Raw genomic sequence first — 20,801 nt, forward strand, 5'->3', positions numbered from 1 at the left:
TGTGCACTCAATTTTAATATCACGGCCAGCAGTAAGATATACATGTCAATAATTAAGTATTTATGATTAATAATATGCAATGTAACAGCTACTCTACTGAAAAGAGGCATTCTTGATCGTCATGTTAGTGTTATCCATGCAGTGTCAGTGAGAATCCTCCAAATTCAATAATATGGACAGACCAAGAAGTACATAAATTGACCAGTACTTGGTACCACATAAATTGATACCAACAATCATTTTTTTAGAAGTATGTACCTACTTAACAATTCCACATCCGCAACAGTATGTATTATTACGTATGACTCAAATTTGGCAAAACACAAAAGAGAGACTTTTAGAAGCTTGTAATGCTTTATTTGACAATAAAAAGCAAAAATTATCAATAGTATTCAAGCTATGCAGTCCAGAAAAATATCCGTATTTAAAAGACAGTTATGTTTTAGAAGTACATATTTGTAGGAATTCTCAAATGAAATCTAATAAATCAAAACATCGAACACTTTCAAATGATAATCATCTTGATAACTGAGTAATTATTATAAGTCGAATCATTTAAAAATAGCCAATGATACACTTTGTTATAATGACTTATGTTTTTTTTTAATAAAATACAACTGAAGAAAGAAAAGGTGCATTAAGATTTTTTTTTTATTTTTCCTTTCAGCTTAATTGTGCCGATCCCATTGACGAAACGAAAATATTAAAATAATATTGTGTGAGAATATTTAGTTTTACGAAATAAATATTTTAACATTGATTTAAAAAAAAAAATGAATCTTAAACAACTCCTTAGTCAATTTAATAATGTAAATATATCTAAACGTATTTATTTTTATTCACCGCTTTAAAATTATTAATAGTGATCGTGTGAATATATACATAATGACTTATTGCAAAGTCATTCTAATCGAATGCTGATATATGATATTCATTCAAATTAACAATTTCGTGATTTTCGTATTCAACGCTTGTTTTCGTTTTCAATGGTTTACTACTCGCAGGTAAAGTTTCATCTTTACCCCCTAAACATCTGTACCATATTTTCCTAGTTTTCTTATTAATAATTATAAAAAATACAAATAAAATAAATCCCTGTGCCGTGGCTGTGAAACAGAATATATAAGCAATAAAAATATTATTAGAAAAGAGACCAAACATCCATGTCAGCCCGTAAAGGAAAAACATTAGAAAACTAATCGACACCTTTCGGAAAATTTGTTTATTATCTCCGTGACTTGTAATGTCTGATCTTTTGAAAATGTTATAAATAATCAAAAAGAATAGTATGGTGTTTGCAAAAACAACGGTTGCTACGGGAAGAAAAACTGTCAACCAATATCCTAAACCAGTCGGGTAACAAAATTCCATTTGTGTATTTCCCTGTTTAAAATGTAATAGATACGTATCCAAATCGGTGGCTAATAATACGGCGATTGGTAAAACGGGGACAATCCATCCAATTATGCAGACTTTCAAAAGTCTGTAAGGTGCTTCGCTTGCAAAAACTCTTTTAATCTTTTTGTAAGACATGAACGCCGATAAAAACATCCACGAGAATGAGGACAATAATCCATAATGCAAAATAACGCCGGTGCTAATACAAACTAATGGGTCGAATTTAGCAAAATCTAACATGGATATAACCAAAAATGTTATAATAAGCAAAGCAATAGATATAGATAGATTTAACCATACTTTGTTAGAAAATTCTGCTCTCCATGTATGTGAAATCAAACCTGTGAGGCATATTATGATAAGCCCAATCAATGAAAGGGTGCAACCAACATATGTTATACTAGACAACACTATATTATGAGTTTTTTCGATGTCAATATTATCATATCTGATTATTTGGGCAAAGTTAGTTAGATGATAGCATCTGCAAATGTCTGTGGGTCTTAATTTTTCCGATGGTAACAAAATGCACACATTTGTCGACCAATTGCCGTTATCAAAGTCCCAATAAGCACAAGCTTTCTTCTTATTCGATTGTCGACTGTCGAAAGGACGGAAGTGAATATCGACATAATCCATTTTTTTAAAACAATTTTTGTTGTCAAGTGATATGCTTAGCACTCGAGTGTTCACCTGCCAGTCGTTGTTATTTTCCTTTGGGAATGCTGCATCGTCTTTATACACTCCAAAAGACAACTGATTACTTGCGCCATGGCATATATTTGAAGGTACCTTAACGATTATATCATTATTGGAGTCGTATAAATCTGGATCCAATAAGTCTTCTGAAAATAAAATAGATGTAATGAAATACAGAGTTATATTATTATATCGTTCTAAAATCAATCATATAAAATACAAATTAACAAAAAAATATATATAAGTATTTCAAAAATAAGTGAACCATGGTAGAGCGCACAATGTGTTGAAATGGGGAGGTTTTCTGATGACTAAGGTTGTAAGTGTAGAGAAATTCAAAAATCATGGAACACTTATTTTCACGTAAAGCATGTCCATTAGAATGCAATTACGATCCATAAGGTATAAACTGATTAAAATGGTATTTATTCATTTCAAAAAACGAAACATTGTCGACATAACCAATCAAAATTCAGGATGTTCACAACATGAGATTTAAATTGAAAAAAATCTGGTTCTAATCAAACAAGTTAAATAAAAATATATTCTTGTCGAATATACCTATACCAAATATTACCATCACGAGAAAAAAAAACATAAATATTGTTATACAATAAAATAAAATTTCAAAAACAAAACACACAGCACATCACTGAAAATGTCTAGGTTTTCGGGGAGCGCGTTGACTAGTCTTAAGTTGTGATTATATTGAGATGCACCTCGCGTACTGTCACGCTGTCACGGCAACAAATTTAGTATATGGTTTCGTCATTTTGCAGAATATTTTTAACGATCGCCATCTCTGTAAATTTTATGATGGAGAGTGCCAACTTATTACTACAACTTACTGTATTAGTATTTTGAATTATTATTCATTATTCATGCTAATTTCAATTAATTTTATCAGTTTCTACGTGTGCGTTAAAATTACTTGCGATATTACATCCATAGATAATATTTTGAACAGAACCCAACTTGCAGACCATAGATAATATACAACATTCTTATAGAAAATACATAGTGCCAATCGCTAAAAACATAAAACACGCGATTTTGACATGAGTCGAAAATGTGTAGGAACGCATAAAATGATAAAAAAAACGTTCATTGAGTCACGCAGGTGTCGATGCATTGCAGTTGTTTGGTGATATCGGCAGATTTTGCTAACTAAAAATGTTCTTTTAAACGTTTAAAGGTTTAAAATGTGCTACGGGATGGGAGCATCAGTCTGATAACATTTTAAACATCAAGAAAAGCGACATTACACACCTTTTTCCCGTAGCGGCAGCTTACTGTGACGTCAAGTGATAGTACGCGACGTGCAGCATAATATTATAATCACAACTTTACACACTTCGATAATGGTGCCTGAGAAGCTTGACACGAGAAAACGGTTCTGACACAGAATAGGTCATAAAGACCACGTAAGTAAAATAATTGACAGGTGCATATAAATTCAAATTATTTAGGAAATCAGGATTAGAAACCATCCCTCGTAATAGCAGGAAAAAATATATCAAGAGCAAAAGTGACATACGAGAGTCAAGACAGTTAAAAGCGAGCGTACCTTGTAGAAAATCAATGGGAAAATAATCGTTTGAAGAATTATCGTAAGGAAAATACTTATATGTATGTCTTAAAATAAATTTCTTTTGGGTGCGCTGTATAATAAGTTTTAGAAAATTTCATAAGGACTCCAGATAATAGACCCATATTTCAGAATACTACGCACCAACTACAAATTAAAGACACGAAAAGATGAAAAGTAAGAATTAAATAGTACAGAATGCTCAAAAAAATAGCTCTTGTTAAAGCTCGATGACATTGAGCTACTTTACAAGCTGCTTGTCGGCGAATTTACAATCTGCTTGTAAACTCGCCCAGTGTCATCATCGAACAAGCTAACAAGCAGATTGTAAACAAAAGTTGAAAGCCTAGCTACTTTACACGCTACACGCTGGCGTGTGAGCCAATCTGCGTCTGCGCAGTAGAGCGATAGTGACGACCTCCCGGTAAAAAAATGAACTAGGTCCTGTCAAAAGTGCCAAATGTAATACCAAATGACGGTTTAAACTCGCTAGTTTGTCGGTTTCTGAGCGAGTAGAAAGTTTTGTGTGTCATCATTACAATCGCACTAGCTGACTCGCCCGCTTTTAAACTCGCCGACAAGCAGCTTGTAAAATAGCTCAATGTCATCGACGCATAACGTAGCCAAATATTTTGTCAATTACTTATTTCACATAACCAGGACCGATTTCGTTCGCTTCAATAGGACATTATTAACTGGTGAGAGGGGAAAGATGTCAATAATATAGGTAATGTCGTTACGTTTCTGATAGGTATGGGCCATACAAATACCAAGTGCTAACTGTAATAATATAATATATCAAATCATATTATAATGTGCGGCCTTTATTCCTAAATATAATTTTTCTACAAAATTAAGACACAATATGACTTGTTCACCAATTAATAATTCCCTACAGTTTATAACTCGTTCCGAGCTGTATAACCAAGGTAAATCTGATACTGTACACGTGTTCAAAGTGTTGTGTGTAGTATTGGTCGGTGGCTTCTAATCAGGGCTCGAAATGGACCGGAACGCACCGGAGCGCCGTTCCTGTTCGTGAAATCGGTAAAATTATCGCTCCGTCTTGTGGAATAAATAATTTGACCGTCTGAGCTGGATAGGCCATATAATATAAAATCTAACACACTTATTTTTATGAAAAAAAACACATAAACTTTGATAACTACTATGTAAAAATCTTCAGAAAACTGTTGAGCGCTCCGGTTCGTAAATTTTACCATTTCGAGCGCTGCTTCTAATACTCCGAGACATTTTGGGTCTCATGGTACGTTTACATTTGACACTAATATCGTCATATTTATGTATGACACCATATTCACTTAAGTGTAAACAGTAAGTATATTTGTATCTGCCACTTATTTTGCGTGTGTCGACTCTCACCTACCACTTATTCAATCTACTTATATACGCAAATGTAAACACCGCGTATTCGACAAGTTCGAACTTGGAGCGATATATCACCGAAGTTGGACCACCGTCTACTTTTATGTCAAGTACCTGACACAATATTCGTAGTTTGACAGGTACCTAGTGAATTGCATATGTATATTTCTAAAACAACGGACAATCAATAATCATAGGTACACCATGAATGTATGCCCAACGTTTACGTTAATAAATGTACTGTAGCGATCTGTCAAAAATCATAGACAATGAGAAATAAATCGGATGTGCCGTGTTCTATGGATTTTGTTCGAAAATAAAATATCGCTTGTTCTCGGCACATACGATTAATTCTGATGCACTCTGTGAAGAAAAAATGCGCTTCAAATGGTATTACCTAATTCATTTTGGCCCACACCTGCACTCGTATTAGGTACGATAATATTATATTGAATATGCAATGACGATCAAGTGCTAGATATCGCAATGTTACTGTTAATCGTTCTTCTACGCATTTCTGAATAATTGTGTGTCTTGTTTTTTGGCAAAAGGTCTAATCTTGCAAACTAAAGTTCACAAATTGAGTTAATCCACATTAAACGGAAGGCACCTAGTTCTTCTCGTCGCTGAATCCATTCCCGCACCCATCTAGACCATTTCTTCCTCCTTCTGTTGCCAAAAGACTTAAAATAATAACACTCGCTGCTTTCTTTTTTAACATTCCCATATTGACAACTGACATAGGTAACGTTTTTGAGAAGTATACAAAATAAGTGTATACAATATCATATGTAAACACCGCATATATTTATTCCAATGTTGCCATTGAATAAAGTGTCGAGACTTTATTTCAACGAGAAGTATACCAGAATTTTATGTCAGATCCATGCAGGTGTAAACAGTAAATGAAATTTTATGTCCGACACATAAAATAAGACAAGTATAACGGTATAAGTGTCAGATGTAAACGTACCATTAGTGGAGTTTTAACTGAGCTCCCAGGACGCAGACTTCTTTTTCGGGACAATTCCAACCGAATAATTGGCATTTCTAGTTTATCAAATACTGTATTCACAGTAAGTGCATATGATTGCCCCGTAACATAGTAACAACTATTAAGAAATGATATGTACAACCTTCTGTGAGTGGCTGCATCGTGTCGTCGTTCATGCCTTCTTCGCCAATCCTTTTAACTTTTATCCCAATGACGGGAGCTGGTCCTTTTCTCTTGGCTACTAAAACCGCTATGTTTGATTGAACTATTTTTATGTACGCCTCGTCTTGCGGGATTTCGACAGCATTCAACACTTCATCAAATGTTCTGGCTACAGTTTGGGGAAGCTCGATTTCTTTGAGTAGCAAGACACTGTTCATATCTGCGACCGCTGTTTCTAAGATATTCGGCAATACTGGCGATTCAAGAAAGTTATTAAAACTATTTATTAGATTTTGAACCTCGTCTGAAATCTGAAATGTAAAAATCACATAATAAATTATGATATAAAAGTTTACATAATATAAAAATTATTTCCGCACTTCAAATCACCATATAGATTTTTTTTTCTTCAGTAAATTATAACTAATTAAGTTTTATATTTATAGTTTAATTAGAATCCTGTTTTTTTATATAAAGTATTTTTACCCTAGGGACTGGATCCAATCCAATTCAAAATCAATTTTGGACTTCAATAATTGTCCGCTAGAATCGGTCTAATCAGAGTTTTATATAACCGACATTTTGAATTTCTTTCGATTAAAATGTTTTTGAAGACCATAGTAATATTAAGTAGTCATCAATACATTTTTAATTTCATTTACTGGACGCGGAAATATTTATTATTCAATTAGCAACATGGTATGTATAATATTAAAATAACAAAGCATTTACTAATCTTCTCTATAGGTATACAGAAAACAATATAGGAGAATATCAGTGTGGGTTCCGAAACAAACGATAAAGAAGTGACCAATTTTGTAGCACACATAGTCTAGAGCAGTGGTCTTCAAATTGTGTTCCGCGAGTCAAAATAAAGAGCTAGACTTCGACAATTTGTGTAAAAAATGCAACCATACCCCCAACCAAATATAATACAAGGGTAGAAGACAGCTGTGGAACAGGTTGATGCTACTAGTGAGTGAATTACATTAATTTTATGTTAAAAAAAAAATTAAAAAAACATAATTTTCTTTAATTATTGTCTTTGCATAAAGTATGTAACTATAACATATTGATCTACTTCGAATATTATTTTAAGATACATTTTTCTAAGGATGGGATGGGGTTCCCCGAAAAAAACTTATAATTCTAAGGATTCCGTGAGTCGACAAAGTTTGAAGACCACTGGTCTAGAGAAATGCCATTTGTTTGACATTGATATCCACCACAAATTCATATACTTCAAGGCAGTGTATTAAAGACCAAACAGATATACACTGTGGAATGTGAGATTAACTGATTTACCTTAGGTTCGCGTTAAAAATGTGACTTCCACTATATGTGAAATAATAAAAATAAAAAACGGAAATTTCCGGGTCCGATATTTCAATTTCAATTTTATTTTAAATTTATTTATTTTTAACATATTGTGGACATTACAAATTTTAAGTTTAAGACGTTCACAACATGACATTTAGAAACAAAGAAATATAAAACAGTAAGTATAACATAAAAAAAGAGATAGATAATATGTTATTAAACAGTGGAAATATGTACATACAAAAATATTAATTAGATAGGTACAAGGAAGTACATCGGATGAGTTAAGCAGACCCTATTTTAAGAATTTATAAAACAACGTCCACCTATACTCATCTCACGTAGGTGAAATATATCAACACCCGAAGCAATTTCGTTGAACATAGTAATAGCGGCAGACCTCAGACAAGGAGATCAACAGGCCAATTTAAAAGTAACCAACATTAATGTCAATAAACCAATATATTATAATATACAATTGTGTGAAGTATTAGCATTTGCGGACCACATTGACAAAATGCTGTCAGAGAAATTGCAGATCTTGATGAAAAGAGAGAGAAATATGAGAGGAACAGGAAGCCAAAAGGCAAATAAATATCTAGTCGAACTCGTATAATATGTAAGCTAACGGCTTTGGAAAACCAAAAACCAAAATATATATTTTTTTAATATATATTCCAAATGGTAAAGTTTCCCACGGTGGCCGAGCGACTTACGCGTCGGTTTATAATGTCGTGGGTTCCAGATTCGAATCCTGGGTCTGGAAAATACACATATTATTGATTTTCAATTTGTGTTTGAAGTCAGAGTATGGACCTAATAGGTTGAGCAAATGGCTAATATTCGTTTCTCGCAAAAACAAAAAAAAATCTATATACACAAACCTCCACTCTCTGGAGACCCATAATTATGATCTTATTTGGATCGAAAATGCTAAAAAAGGGAATATACTCAAAATATTAACATTATTCGTACTTACAGCAATCGCAGTACTACTAAAATCAGTATAATAGTCGTCCGTTGTAAATGTTTCAAATGTGTTACTTTCCCAAAACCTTCCGGTATTATAATCTCCTTTACATGGTTCTACATGCCTATGATAATATGACGAGGCTGCTATTTCTAAAACAAACATTGAATTATTAAAAATATCCTGTCGCAATCTCTGTTCTTTGAATGTCCTACAATACTGGCGGGTCAACATTTCGACGATGGATACAGGACACAAATTTGACTTTGAAACCAAGATATTGGGTCGGAATAAAGGATATTTCGCACAATTGGTAAAGGAGGGTGCAGGATCCCATAGACTTTTCGTATACATAATATGCGGAACGCATTCTGACAATTGGAATAGGTTCTAGGGGTCACAAAGATATATAAATAACACATAATATCTTCTCTTGATAATGGCCTCTGCAACGAGCCCGAAACATCGAGTAAAGAAGGAAGAAGGACCCACGGTGGAAACCCAAAAATCTACTACGATAAAAAAAAACAACCGTGAAAGCCTCAAACATAATGTAGCAGTAAGTTTACAGTTTTTCCATTGAAAAATGCCACCTCCTCCACTCAATATTGACCTGGAATAATTATACTAACTATTCCTATCCTCCAACACATTACAATCTTTCGTCTCCCATTGCCCAATATCAGTAGCGATAGGTTGAGGTAGGATGTTAAGATCCAACATAAATAGTGCACACTATACTTTGTCAGTTATGCGTATTTGTTTTCATTGAAATAATATTACATTTTATAGATGGTGTTGTTAGTTTTTAAAATTCAATTAAACCCTGCGAAACCAAGCCATAATAAATTATAGTAAAAAAAATACTCGTCTATATTCTATAAAATATCTAAAATTGTGCAGTCGGCTGTTGGTCGCCACTGTTGAGGTCACTCGTGTGTGGTGTTCGATGCGTAGGTAGAGGATGATAGTAATGACGAAGTCTTCGATGTCGTATGGTGAGATTTATTTAGCAGCGTATTTATACAATGATAGTTACTTGCTAATTACTCTGAGTCGAGTGACTTGATTTGAGTGACATTGTGTTGAATTGTTTTCCCTTATTTATACAATACCAAAGTAACACGTCAACACAAAATTTACACAATATAAAATATAATAGGTATACAATTACATTAGACTAAGTATAAGCATCAGCGTTTTAAATCGAATAGTGAAATGAAATATTATTTGTTATAAAATATGACACTACGAGAAAACTGATTATTCAACTAATATAGTAATGTTATAATGCGCTATGATATTATGTTATTATAGTTGTAAGCAAATACTATGGGAAACGTTTACTCAGCTCAATATGCCGTAATACTAATTAAGTATTGTTATATGTAATACTACACCGTCTCTAATTTCGCTGACGATCTGTATGTTGTTTACTAGAAAATACATTCAGTGGGAATGTATCGCTGCAAAGTAACTTGATATTTTTATAAACAATAGATGAATTTGATAGTTATTATTCGGCCACTACATACCCCCTTTCCAGAAATTTACTAATTTCGATACTATATGATATAATTGAGTGGGTTTTTGTTGTTGAAAAAAAAATGGATATAACAGTGCAATTTAATTACGTGTTAACCTAAACGATTTACTAATGTATAAACGATATAACGATATATGTTCCGTAGCACTATGGAATATGCACTTTTGGGATGTTTTTCAGTAGCCTAGACGATCAAGAAAGTGTACACGTCTGCCTTTACGCGTGACGTAGCCATGCTGTCTGATGTCTTCTGGTGCTGGATCGTTCAATGCTGGTTTCTCTTTTGATGAGTTGTCGTCCTCTTCTGCTATTATGTATGCAGGTTTAAGGCGGTCTACAGTGACTGTGATGTCCTTGCCTTGAACGCGAATGACGTAGGTTCGAGTATTCCTGCTGATGACTTCGTGTGGGCCAGTGTATGGCGACTGTAAAGGTCTTTTGACAGTATCATCTCGGAGTAGCACATGCGTGGTTTTATCCAAATCTTTGAACATAAATGAGTGTTTCTTGCCGTGGTGCGTTGTTTTGGCGGGTTGCAATTCATAAAAATGTTGTCGGAGATATCTGACAAAATTAGCTGGTTCACAGTCGTTGGGTTGCTTTGAACCTAAGAATTCGCCAGGTAACCGTAGAGGTTTGCCATAGACCAGCTCGGCTGAGGTAGTTTTGAGATCTTCTCGCCAAGCTGCCCTGATTCCCATCAAGACTGTGGGCAGTGTCTCTGTCCAACGCGTGTTTTGATGGCATTTGATGGCTGCTTTCATTTGTCGATGTAATCTCTCGACCATGCCATTTGCTGCGGGATGGTATGCGGTGGTGTGAATGTGAGTTGTACCTGCCAGACGATTTAGTTGTCTGAACAGCTGTGACTCAAACTGTCTTCCTTGGTCCGTGGTGATTCGTACTGGAGTTCCAAATCGCGTGATCCATCCGGAGTAAAATGCTCGTGCTACTGTCTCTGCTTCTTGGTCTTTCAACGGGAAGGCTTCTGGCCATCTAGTAAAGCGGTCTACACATGTTAAACAGTATCGATATCCCTCCGACGGTGGTAGGATGACGATGTCGATGTGGACGTGCTCAAATCTAGTTGACGGTGGCACAAACGTGCCTAATGGTGCTGAGACATGGCGTGTAACTTTATTCTTCTGGCATTGAATGCAACTGCGAGCCCATTGCTTGCAGTCCTTTTCGATAGAAGGCCACACAAAACGCTGTGTTGCGAGTTTCGTGGTTGCGGTAATGCCAGGGTGTGAAAGTCGGTGTATTGTATTGAATGCAGCTTCACGGAACGGCTTGGTGATGAAAGGTCTTGCATATGCAGTAGACACGTCGCAAAAGATAGCTACGTTAGCGTCCGGAATCTGCACCTGTTTCAGTTGTAAGGCGGATCCGTCGCGTAGGAATATCTTTAGCTCTTCATCTTTTTGTTGATCAGCTGCCAGGCTTGCATAATCGAGTGGATTTTCGGTAATCGCTTCTACTCTGGAAAGAGCGTCGGCAACGACGTTGTCCTTGCCAGAGATGTGACGGATGTCGGTTGAAAATTGTCCGATGAAGTCTAAATGCCGAAACTGTCGTGGAGTACATTTCTCGGCTTTCTGCTTGAAAGCAAAAGTGATGGGCTTGTGGTCCGTGTATATGACGAATGATCGGGCTTCTACCATGTGTCGGAAATACTTGACTGCCATGTAGATCGCTAGTAGTTCACGGTCGTAAGCTCCATACTTCTGCTCGGCTGGGCTGAGTTTCTTGGAGAAAAACGCGAGTGGTTCCCATTGATCATCGATCAATTGGTGGAGTGCTGCGCCAACACTTGTGTCTGAGGCGTCACTGATGATAGCTAGAGGTGCGTCATTTTTCGGATGAGCTAGTAGTGTTGCATCAGCTAAACTTTTCTTGCATGCTTCAAATGCTTTGATAGTCTCGGGAGTCCATGGAATAGGCTGCTTGCCTTTTACCTTACCCTGGAGAAGTGTGTGCAGAGGTGCTTGAGTACCTGCAGCATTGGGTATGAACCTTCTATAGAAGTTCAAAATACCCAAAAATCGGCGTAGGCTCTTGGCATTCTCTGGGCGGCTGTACTCCCGAATGGCTTCCACCTTGTCGGGTAGTGGACAGATGCCATCCGCAGATACGAGATATCCGAGGAACTTGGCCGTGGAGTTACCAAAGTCACATTTCCTTGAGTTTACCACAACTCCGTACTCCTGCAAACGTGTAAAGAGCGTTTTCAGGTGTTGGAGGTGTTCCTCTTCTGAGCTTGAAGCGATCAAGATGTCGTCAATGTAGGCATAGCAAAAGTCCATGCCTTGTAGTACTTCGTCGATGAATCTTTGAAAAGTTTGCGCTGCGTTTTGGAGGCCAAACGACATATATGGGAACTCGAAGAGGCCAAAGGGTGTCGTAATGGCAGTCTTCGGTATGTCTTCTTCGGCGACTGGGATTTGATTGTATGCTCGGACTATGTCGATGGTGGAAAATATTTTCCTCCCGCGGAGAGCTTGGGCAAAATCTTGGATGTGAGGTACCGGATACCGATCTGGTATGGTTCTGGCGTTCAGACTTCGGTAGTCACCACATGGACGCCATTGTTCGTTCGATTTGGCGACCAGGTGTAACGGTGATGCCCAACTGCTACTTGATGGTCGAGCGATTCCAAGTCTCATCATATTCAGAAACTCCCTCTTCGCAATCTGTAATTTATCTGGGGCGAGTCGTCTTGGGCGAGCAGCTACTGGTGGTCCCGGTGTTTTTTCGATATGGTGTTTCGTTGTGTGATGCGGCGTTTTGACTGTGCCATCAGGACGTGTGAGGTCTGGAAACTGTTGCAACAGGTCGTGATATGCAGACCTGCCTGAAACGGTTTTGATTGACAGAACCTCTCCCGTACTGCGGTTTCCGGAAGTGGTGAGATGAGTGGTTTGGTCCAACAGACGTCTATTCTTGGCGTCGACTAATAATCCAAAATGGATTAAAAAGTCAATTCCAATGATGGGCTTACTAACATCGGCAATGACGAACCTCCATGTAAAGTCTCGTCTTAGGCCCAAGTTTAATGTCAGCGGAAGGTTTCCGTATGTAGCGATTACTGTTCCGTTTGCCGCTGACAGTTCGTATGTCGTTTTTGTTGGACGTCCTGGAACCTTAGAACGTGGGTACACACAGAGATCGGCACCTGTGTCTGCTAGAAATTGCGTTTTCATGTTGCGGTCGGTGACAAATAAGCGGCTTGACATCGGGCTGTATTCGCTGGCCGCTATCAGTGATTGCCCGGGGCGTTTCCCTCTTGATGGCTGCAGGGTTGTCTGCACTTCTGTGCAGCTGCTCCGAACCTATGATGGTACCAACATTTGCCTTGGGTATCTTTTCTGTTGCGACTGGATGAACGTGTACGGCTTCGTGAGCGGTTATTGAATCGACGGTCGTAGTTCTTTGCTCGTGGGCGTGAGTCACGGCTATGGATGCTGGCAATCTCGTTCCGGATGCTTGTCATTTGCTCGTGCAATGACAATGTGAGTTTCCGCATCCTGGTTTCGATCAGTTCTTCCATATATTTGCTGTTACTGGTTGCGGCGGGGCTGTAGGTGTCGTCATATCCTCTCGGCATTTTCTTAAATGTGTTGAATTTGCGGTTGCGTGGAACGTCGGGTTCACCACTGTCGGCTGTTGGTCGCCACTGTTGAGGTCACTCGTGTGTGGTGTTCGATGCGTAGGTAGAGGATGATAGTAATGACGAAGTCTTCGATGTCGTATGGTGAGATTTATTTAGCAGCGTATTTATACAATGATAGTTACTTGCTAATTACTCTGAGTCGAGTGACTTGATTTGAGTGACATTGTGTTGAATTGTTTTCCCTTATTTATACAATACCAAAGTAACACGTCAACACAAAATTTACACAATATAAAATATAATAGGTATACAATTACATTAGACTAAGTATAAGCATCAGCGTTTTAAATCGAATAGTGAAATGAAATATTATTTGTTATAAAATATGACACTACGAGAAAACTGATTATTCAACTAATATAGTAATGTTATAATGCGCTATGATATTATGTTATTATAGTTGTAAGCAAATACTATGGGAAACGTTTACTCAGCTCAATATGCCGTAATACTAATTAAGTATTGTTATATGTAATACTACACCGTCTCTAATTTCGCTGACGATCTGTATGTTGTTTACTAGAAAATACATTCAGTGGGAATGTATCGCTGCAAAGTAACTTGATATTTTTATAAACAATAGATGAATTTGATAGTTATTATTCGGCCACTACACATACATAATATTGGATATTTTATAGATAGATTAATATTTTTATCTATTATAGCCATGGTTAAATTAATTTTAAAAAAATGAACCATCAATATGTATAATATGTATTATTAATCCAACAAAAACAAATAAATATGAATGAAAGTGTACACAATTTTGTCATATCACCCAAAATAAACCAAACTTATTGTGGTTTGGTTGCGGCAGGGTTTATTTGATTTTTAAAACTAACCAACAACATCTATAAACTGCAGTCTTAGTTCAATAAAAACAATTACGTATGGCTAACAAAGTTTTATGTGCACTGTTTATAGCGGATCTTGACAGTCTGCCTCCACCCTTCGCTACTGCCCAATATTAACAATAATTATTATTATAATCATACACAAATTTAAATATAATTTTCTGTGCCCATATTTGAAAAAGCTTACCAACTGAGCGAAACACGTCTCATAGACACAATATCTATATGTGGTGAATACCTAGTGATAATCCATATTATAAATATCATGAATCGCTACCAAGTAAGAATCGAATGTCTTGAAAAGATTATATAAGTTAGCGATGTTAAAACTACGACACGTGAAAGAAATGTAGATGAACTCAATTGTATAATGCATATTATTATATATATATTTTTAGAAAAAAATATCTTTGTTAGATTTCATCACACTTTACATTATACGTTAGTTGGCTGTCATTCTAATATTACTATGAGCAAGCATCTGATTCAAATTATTTTCACTAGTAAATACTTTTCGTGTGGTCATATTTTATAGTGTTATACTAATAAGCGTACAAATATTCCACTTAAACGGATTTTTGTAATGACCAAACTTAAGCTTGTAGGCATATAAACAACCATCGCATTTAAATGTTTTCACCATTTAAATGGGTAAATCTTCTGCTTAGATAATATTATAATATATAAATAATATTCTTTTTGTGTATAAACACATAATATGGCATTTGATTCAATGTTCACCAGTATTATTTGATTTTAAATTTGCAAATGGTTAAAGGGTTTCTTCCAAATATATCCATAGGCCAACTATATCTTTGGAAAATCACTGAAGTATACGTCAGCCTGTCATAATATCAGGTAATTACGCAACGAACAACTACTGCTAATTTGTTATCTTAAACAATTTATGAAAACATGGCCGAACACATTTTTCGAAGGAAAAATTATCAGCAGTTTTTTAAAACACGTAGGTAGGTCCAAATCCAGAATGGTTCGTCTAAACTCAAAAAGAAGAAATTTAAAATTATGTTTTATACTCGTATCATGGAATTAATAGGTGAAAAAATACGAAATAGTTTTATAATGAAATAAATAAAAGGTGCGTGGTCTAAGAAGGTTTGATTAAAACTTTAAATGGAAATAGGAAGGACAAAATATGGCTTGAAGAAGAGACGATTGCTGGAGGTGCTCAAGAGGTATTAAATGTTTGAAATTTAGACCTAAACCTTGACTAGAGATACTTTAATTCTTCGGAAGTGTGTCAATATAATTAGGGATTGCAATACCGAATGAAAATATTGTTTCCGGTATTTCGGTATTTCCTATTGAAAACCACTATTAATACCGGTATTCTTGAAATATATGGAAAAAAACAGAAGTATCTACTAATAAATATATATATTATGCATAAAATCTTTAAAATATTAATAATTTATAGCACGTGCCATTCATTGCTGGTCTCCAAGGGTGTCGAAGAGCAACGAAAGTAAACCAGACATCGCGTAACTCGACAAAAAATACAGTCATACTAAACATTTTTATGTTAACTAATATATTTTGTTTTCATTTTGTAACCTACCGAATATGTCGGTATTGTCCATATTTAAAACCGGTATTTCGGTATCGAAAAATACTGGGATACCGGTATTGCATTCCCTAAATATAATACATAACACCGAGATCATCAGCTTCGAGAGGATTTTATCCAGTATTTGATTAATCCAGACTGATGAGGGTATAATTAATCATAATACACTTACCTTTATCAATTGTGAATTCGTCGCAGTGTGTAAGATTTCGTTCATATAAAATGACGAACTCTTCGTGTAAGGTCGAAACCGGAGGACTTGAATGTATCAGTATTGAATTATTTTTATAAATTCTCTTATATTTCGCTGACGGAAAATATGAGCTTAATGTTTGCCCGTGAAAATCCAACATATATGCTTTATTATTTGGTGAATTACGATTTGGGATAAATAATACTTTATTTGATTCTGGTATTTTCTGGGAAATACTGTTCAATTTTAAACACCAATAATATCCATTTTCTCTCGCGTCGACCATATATTTTGACGAGGTATTTGTCTGGGACAAATGTAGTAGCATATTTATTGGTACACGTGTTGGATGATATGTTTCTGAATCGGTGAAACAACTAATATCTGATTCTTTTGCATCAAGATCTCCTTTAATTTCTAAAATCAATGTTTCCTTATAACCAGCTAAAAATAAAAACATAGACAAATTAAAATTGTATTCATATAACATTTATCTTTTTTTGAAAATACTATATAAACGACCCAGCAAATAGTCTTAATAGCTCTAATTTTGTGATTTTAATCTGTTTGTCTAGCCCTTGTAGTATTTCCCTATCTGGATGATTCATATTAATATAAACATTATACTAAGCAGTGACATACCTAAGCAAATTGCTGCTTATCATCAAATTCAAATTGCCACTTCTTACTATGTATGTAATTTTTTTTAAATTCTGTATTTTATTATTTCTGCAACGGGTACATCAAAACGAATTCATTAAAATAACTATTTCACATCTTCAGAATAATCGTACTCATAAAAATTATAGTTTTCGTATTCCTTCATTAATTGTCCGCCCCCTAATAATGTGCTTCCTCTAAATAGACTTCACTGAGGATAGTTAAATAATGATTTATTAAGCTAGTTTTGCAAAAAAAAAAATATATTTTTAAAACATTTATTTCCCACACTTCGGACACACTAGTTAAAATATAAATTAATTTGCTGCAACTGCTACGCGTATATACATATTTTATACACTTTAACATAAGTAGTCCTTCGTAATCCAGTGCTTAAGGCGTTAGCCTGTCATTCGGCGGCTCCGGGTTCGATAATCGGTGAGGTCGCAATATATTTAAGTATGTGATTTTCTCAAAACTTGGGTGTCTGTGATTGATTCACTTATATTACTATTACACTACTCTTTCACTACACTACTGTCATTGGGATTAGTTAACTTGACATCAATTTTGGTTTCTCTGTTGACCGTCTGAGATAGTTAGTCATATAAAAAAAAAACTAAGATATTTATTTTTATAAAATCGACATATTATTAGATAATTAATATGTTAGTATTTACATAAAATAATCAAAGGCTCCATTACAATATAATCAAACGTGTTTTTAATGGTTCAGCAAATAAATACTTACTACATTAATTTATAATATGGAGTAATAAATGTACACACTTACTTACCTATTTGGCTGAAATCAAGTACATTTTCTATGGAAAGATGCATTGTTATAATAGGCAATTCTGGAGTATATTCACAAATGAATTTTTTAAACTTATGGTCTGCTTCCCATACATTGAAAGTTTCCACTTGGAAACTTATGCTAGAAAACTCGTGTACGTCTTTCCAATTGAATTCTGGAACCTAAAAATGGATAAATCATAATTACTATGGTTTTGTTATGGAAATCACCTACCTAAGATTGACAGTGTACAAATTTCAATATAATAGAAACCACTAGATACCAATACGATTGATAACATATATTGAGCTTCGAGCATATACTGGATGTGCGATGGTATAACTTTAATATCGATGGGATAATAGAGCGGAACAAGCAGCCTCACGCTAGCGACTACAGCAGGGGTTCTCATGTGCGGCCACTAGAGGATTTTGCTGCGGCCACCAGCGCTATACAGAATTATATTTCAAAAATTTATTTACTAATAAAATTACACAATTGGTTAAATACACATGACTCATCTTAAATTTCTTTAAACGCTCAAATGATCCATAATATTGTGTTCTTGTGATGAAATCATGTGTGAAATAGTCCATTTCTTAGAAAATTTCATAGAACTACAAACGAGATTAATATCGTGTTCAGTATTTTATTTAATCAAGTGAGCTAACGTTAAATATACGTTATTAGAAATGAGTCATGACCAAGTACCTACGTAAAAACCATTTTAATAATACTACGGTTGAAAATTTTTGGTCAATTCAAAAAATTGGCAATAATTGCGTTATTAATATTGTCGATTTTTCCTACTACTTTATACTGTGAAAGATCATTGAGTGTAATGTACTTTATAAAAAACAAATATCGAAGCCAATTGACAGATGCAAACTTAGAAGCAGCCATGCGGCTCGCATTGGAAAAAAGGAGTACGTATTGAGGAATTTCCATTTGCATTATTTTTTAATAAATAGATGTGTACTAAAATGTTAAAATGTCTTTTATTAAATGGACTTGTCTATAAATAAATTGATCCATATTTTAAGTAAATAAAATTTAGCTTAAATATTTTCAATCACAACAAAAGTGAAATTTGGTGCGGCCACCAGGCGTTTCCATAGAACTGTCAATGTCAATTGTGCGGCCACAGTTAAATTTTACGTGAGAACCACTGGACTAGAGTGAAGAGGCGACGTTCGACCTGGCTCGGCTACGTGCTGCGAACGCCTCAAAATAATTTCAATCTGACTTTCCTATTCTTCCAGACAACCAACACGTTCTGTGGATGTTATTTGACAGAGTTGTGGGATGCTGGTATGATCTGAAGAAGACTGACGAGCAACACGGATTCTTGGAAGCACCATGTGATGTACGTATGCTCAATTTGAGAAGCGGATATGATATGGTCAAAAAAGTAGAATAAGGGTTTAAATCCGAGGCATTTGAGTGACTTAAAAATATATAAATTTGTAAATCGTAGCTATAACAAAATGTATCAGTTGATTATCTATACGTAATTTAACGTGAACTTGTGCTTGTCCTATGTCCCAATGCTGGGTTGTGATAGGGTGAAAGAATGAAGAAGAATTTACTAACCTTGCTATAATTACTATATGGCATAAACTGCCAAATGACCCCATTTTCGCCACTTTTAATACCAACTGGATAATCAGGAAATAACTCTTCAAGATCTTCGGAGTTAAAAATAGCCGAATAAATATATCCTTGCTGCAGAAGATACCCCGAATCATCCGTGCAAATAGAGCTGATTTCAGATGAATTCTTTCCATCTATTCTATATTTAGGCGTTATATCTTTTAGGCATAATGTTATTGGAGATTCAAAAAGTATGGCTTGTGAAGGACACATCTTAGATGATGCACTTGTCTGAAACGGCTCTATCATACAGATACTGTGATGCGATTCATTACACCCCACAGCATGAAGATTGCCAGTCGTTATATTAGCAACAGCACACATTTCAGACCCATTGATAGGTTCTTTCTCCAGAACGGGCATTTCCTCGCCAGTGCGCGGCTCTCGAATATGCCAGCTTATAAACGGTCCATCTTCATAGGCTCTTACATAATCAGTCCAATATAATTCGTCTCGCCATGCTATGGTGTCATATTTATAAAAATCCAGTGGTAAAATGTTTCCAGTGCACGTATTTCTTCTATCAAAATATGTCCCTGGACCCTGCTCTTGTTTACAAGACAATTCGATTGTTTGTGAAGTGTATCGTGAAAAATTAGTTGGGCAATTAAATGTTTCTTGACAGTAACACGTAGTGTATAAATTAAACAGCACTCCAAGTAATATAATTCTAGACAACCCTATTATTGTCAAACACGTAGTGGCGATATTATGAAGAGCCATTTTCCAACTCTATATTTTTTTTAATTTTCATTTCGTTTGTTCTATTTCGGGCACTGGGTCTTCGTCTGTAACATAAAGTTCAACAACAATAATTACACATAGACCTTAAAAAAAATCGCAAATATAAATCGTATAATTTCAAAAAATGATAACTCTATTTTTGGCATGAATTGAATTAGTAATGCCAGTCTATATAGCTTTCAAAGCTCAAGACGTATAAAATTGTCTATTAAACATTTGTCTTGAAAATAATTGGGAAAATAAGAGTAATATTCAAACATTGCTAACTTCATCTACGAGTTTGAGACTTAAGACAAGGCCATCTATAATAGTCAAGACACGACGCAAAATTGCGAATTCCGATAGTAGTCCAAGTACTGCTAGTTATTTCCATGACGTATTAAAGCTTGGCAGTAAATTAAGATTTACGATTACTTATTTCATTCATGATAATAATTGTACAACAACCATTATTTTCTACAAGGATTTATCATATTGCATTCTAAGTTTAAGCAATAATTGTTACTACATTTTTTCCCGCAGCCTGATAGAATGCGTCAACTCAACTCCAACCAATTATAATGACAATAAATGA

General features: G+C 35.2%; 1 protein-coding gene across 1 annotated transcript; it reads right to left on the reverse strand.

Moving 5' to 3' along the window:
- Positions 1–346: 346 nt before the first annotated feature.
- On the reverse strand, positions 347–20,271 carry LOC147064724 (uncharacterized). The gene is made up of 6 exons (XM_085957498.1): positions 19,424–20,271; positions 17,832–18,012; positions 16,354–16,818; positions 8,527–8,669; positions 6,208–6,538; positions 347–2,243 (listed from the first exon to the last, which is right to left on the reverse strand). Exons 1-6 carry the CDS (start codon positions 20,204–20,206, stop codon positions 907–909), a joined length of 3,240 nt encoding a protein of 1,079 aa, XP_085813624.1. The 5' UTR covers positions 20,207–20,271; the 3' UTR covers positions 347–906.
- Positions 20,272–20,801: the final 530 nt, after the last annotated feature.

This window comes from Rhyacophila brunnea, unplaced genomic scaffold (genome assembly GCF_057557595.1).
Source record: "Rhyacophila brunnea isolate RB1 unplaced genomic scaffold, BYU_Rbru_1.0 scaffold_7, whole genome shotgun sequence".
NCBI lineage: Eukaryota > Metazoa > Arthropoda > Insecta > Trichoptera > Rhyacophilidae > Rhyacophila > Rhyacophila brunnea.

Coding starts and splice junctions, on each gene's coding strand:
- LOC147064724 (XM_085957498.1), bottom strand. CDS start 20,206: ATGGCTCTTCATAATATCGCCACTACGTGTTTGACAATAATAGGGTTG. Junction 18,013..19,423: donor CATATAGTAATTATAGCAAG/GTTAGTAAATTC, acceptor ATCCATTTTTAG/GTTCCAGAATTCAATTGGAA. Junction 6,539..8,526: donor TTAGTAGTACTGCGATTGCT/GTAAGTACGAAT, acceptor TTTACATTTCAG/ATTTCAGACGAGGTTCAAAA.